We start from the raw sequence: 3,355 nt of genomic DNA, 5'->3' as shown, positions 1-3,355 counted from the left end.
TGAATGTAGTTTTTTGCTATTAATGCTAATTCTTGTTCGTGCAACTGAAGCTATATGTCGTCAATTGAACTGTCCTTTGGTTTATTTTTATTTTCAATTTAAGATGTGAGATGATAAAGTAATCTACAATTTGGATGATACCTGATTAATGTGCCTTTGATGTGTGTTTTTAGATTACGAGCTTGGTTTGAGTGTTTTAATCTATATATAAAACCATAAGATTTATTATTATTTTTCCAATTCATGTGCGTAACTAAACTTAGACAATCGTTTGAGATCAAATAAGTTTTGTTCAAGTGACTGCCTGATAGAAACAGGGGATCTGAAGTCTGAACAACTAGAAAATATTTTTTATTATTATTTTCATCTTTTTTTTAATTTAATTTATTTAATACACTCCCTGCATTTATTTGATATTACATTTTCATCCAAGCAGCTTGTGTATTAGTTGTAATGTAAGTAGATTATTAGGTAATGTGTTTAATCGGAGTCTTGTTGATTTCATCTTATTTGGATATTCCTTACTTATTTAATCTTTAATGACTAGGGCAATTCCATAGATCTGCAGTAATGGATGAACTCTAGGGACATAATGCCATATTTAGGGACTGCATTAAGCAACTAACAGCTATAGAATCTAGAGCTAGCCTTGTATCTCATCTGAGAGAAGCTTTATAGGAACAGTAATTTTTATTGTTGCTTTTCTTTTTAGAAGTGCTGTAACCTGTAATATGTCATTCTAATTTGGTTTGGTTACCAGAAATTCAAGCTGGGTCAACTCCGAAGCTAGATTCAGATTTGAAACTTATCCAGTTATCGAGTAGTTATATAGTATCTATTGTCTATATTTTGATATAGTGGTTCGCCTAAATTTTGTACAATCGTTAATCTAAAAATTAGTAAGTCTACTAAGTAGTTTGAGGTTTAATAATATCCAATGTCCAATATTAGTTTATGAAGTATTTTTATAATTGATTTTTCAGTTACGAAGTTAAGTTTTTCTTTGACTTGATATCATACTCCTATGAAATATGGAGAACATGCTAGCTATTACTATATTGTTCTTTTTGCTAGTTGCTAAGGTCCTGATATTTTCTATGGAGTGATGAATTTAACTTCATTTTTCATTCGGTCAAAATCTCACTAGTCACTACTACATAATTGACTTTTACTAACATTTAAAAAATGTTACCAAATCATATTTAAATGTTACATATATATATTAGTAACATTTTAACAAATGTTAAATATACCCTATGTTACTAAAGAGTTTTACTAATATTTTTCTAAAGATTTAATAACATTTAGTAAAAATGTTACGATAGATCTTCTATAGTAATATTATAAGAAATGTTACAATAGACTTTCCTTGGTAACACTTAAGAAATGTTATAATAGATATTTTGTAACACTTAGAAAAATGTTACCATAGATAACTTTTTATAACACTTAAAAAATGTTACAATAGATATTTTATGTAACACTTAAAAAAAAGTTATTATAGATATTTTCTGTAACACTTAAAAAAATGTTACTATAGGTATTTTTTGTAACACTTAAAAAATGTTACAAAACATCTTTAGTAACATTTTTTTAGTTATATTATACTATTTTTTATTTTATATTATACATAATATAAATATACTAAAATTAATTACTACAACATGAAATATTTCATTAAATTCACAAATTCACGAAATAAAATTTTTATAACCTCTTTCATTAATCAATAATCATTGTACAAGTTTGCTTCGTAATGCAAATAAAATGAAAAAAGAAAAAATAATACTTATAGTACTTAAACTCTATGAACATTCCATATAAAAAATAAGTGTTTTGTTGTGAATTAGATCAAAGATACACTGAACAATGAAGGAAAAGTGAACGTGGTACATCTTCAACTTCAGCTAGCACAACTGAGGATGTTTCAAGTAGAAAGATAGGCATGTTAGATGGCAATTTGTCTAGCAAAGTCTGGAGAACAGCTTTGAGTTGTTTATGAGCCTGCAGGATTACAAAACCAATCAAACTCAGGTAACATTGAAGCAGCCCCACAACATAAGTGAACACATGCGTATAAAATATAAATTTTGGGCAGGGAGATCATTTTCATTTAACATGCAAATAACTAAAATATGAACTTACAGTTTCCCACCAAACATCAAATTGTGGTAAATAGAGAATTGATGGTGTGGTTCTTCTAGCTTTACCAAATATGTATACCAATGCCTCCTCTGGTGTCTTAGCACTAGGATCTGACAGCAGAGATGGAAGTTCTAATGAATGTTCTTGTTAAGATATAGACAATCAAAAAAAGCATTCACTTATTAAGATATAGAGAATAACAAACCCAACCCTGCAAAGTAAATATATATTCTCCTCACTGCAAATAAATCACAGGAAGAAAAAAGTAATCATCATAAATAGATAGCAGAGCTGGAAGGACAGTTTCTCTATTATCAGTTTACTAAAGATACTGATTTGAGCAGATTTTACTAAAGATACTGCACAGTTTAAGTATTTAACAACCACTTCTTAACAAATAGCAAGACACCACAAATATCATTAATTAAGAAAATCACAAGATAAAAAAGCTAGCAGAACAAATCTTACCAGAATTGACAACAACCAGTCACGGGTAGCGCGCGGTGAGGGCGAGCAAGAGAAGAACGAGACTAGAATTGCTGAAATGGAGTGAGGGGAAGCAGAATCAAGTAGAGATCTAAGTATTCTAATCTAAGATTCTTGCATATGAATTACCACAAGTCCATAAGTTATTCATTCATATTATTGAACTTAATTAAACTAATTAAGTAGGTCTTACTGAAGTGATTTGCATAGAGCAGGAAGAACAAGATCGGGATGGTTATCAGATAACCATAACTTGAAAGTGATGAAAAGTTCATCCCTGGAGCTTATGAGACCAAGTTTAAGGACTTCAACAATGGCTTCTCCCAGAGCCTGTTCGGAGCCATATATAGAAGCAGTGTCGAAGTGCCTGTAATCGAGCTTGATGGCCTCCATCACCGCCAATTTATGGACGTCACCCTCATCAGTTTCAAAGGCAGCAGTTCCAAAGCCTATGACCAGCATGCTGAAGGATGATTGCGGGACAACATTTAGGATCGCTAATTGTGTTGTTGAAGACATTTGGAATATGAAGACTGGAATTAATTAATTAATTAATAATAATAATAATAATAATAATAATAATAATAATAATAATAATAATAATAATAATAATAATAATAATAAAAATAAAAAGTTTCAAATAGCTAATTAAAAAGACTTGCAATCAGAAATCAGAAATAAATGCTCAAGAATTGACTCACATTAAACTTTGAAGCATGAAAAA

At 29.6% G+C, this 3,355-nt stretch overlaps 1 protein-coding gene across 1 annotated transcript; it reads right to left on the bottom strand.

Moving 5' to 3' along the window:
• Positions 1-2,820: 2,820 nt before the first annotated feature.
• LOC127740548 (NADPH-dependent codeinone reductase 1-4-like) lies at positions 2,821-3,150 on the bottom strand. The gene has a single exon (XM_052251586.1). The coding sequence runs from the start codon at positions 3,148-3,150 to the stop codon at positions 2,821-2,823; it is 330 nt and encodes a 109-aa protein (XP_052107546.1).
• Positions 3,151-3,355: the final 205 nt, after the last annotated feature.

This window comes from Arachis duranensis, chromosome 7 (genome assembly GCF_000817695.3).
Source record: "Arachis duranensis cultivar V14167 chromosome 7, aradu.V14167.gnm2.J7QH, whole genome shotgun sequence".
NCBI classification, from domain to species: Eukaryota; Viridiplantae; Streptophyta; class Magnoliopsida; order Fabales; family Fabaceae; genus Arachis; species Arachis duranensis.
This window is presented reverse-complemented; position numbering and strand designations above follow the sequence as displayed.

Coding starts and splice junctions, on each gene's coding strand:
- LOC127740548 (XM_052251586.1), bottom strand. CDS start 3,150: ATGTCTTCAACAACACAATTAGCGATCCTAAATGTTGTCCCGCAATCA.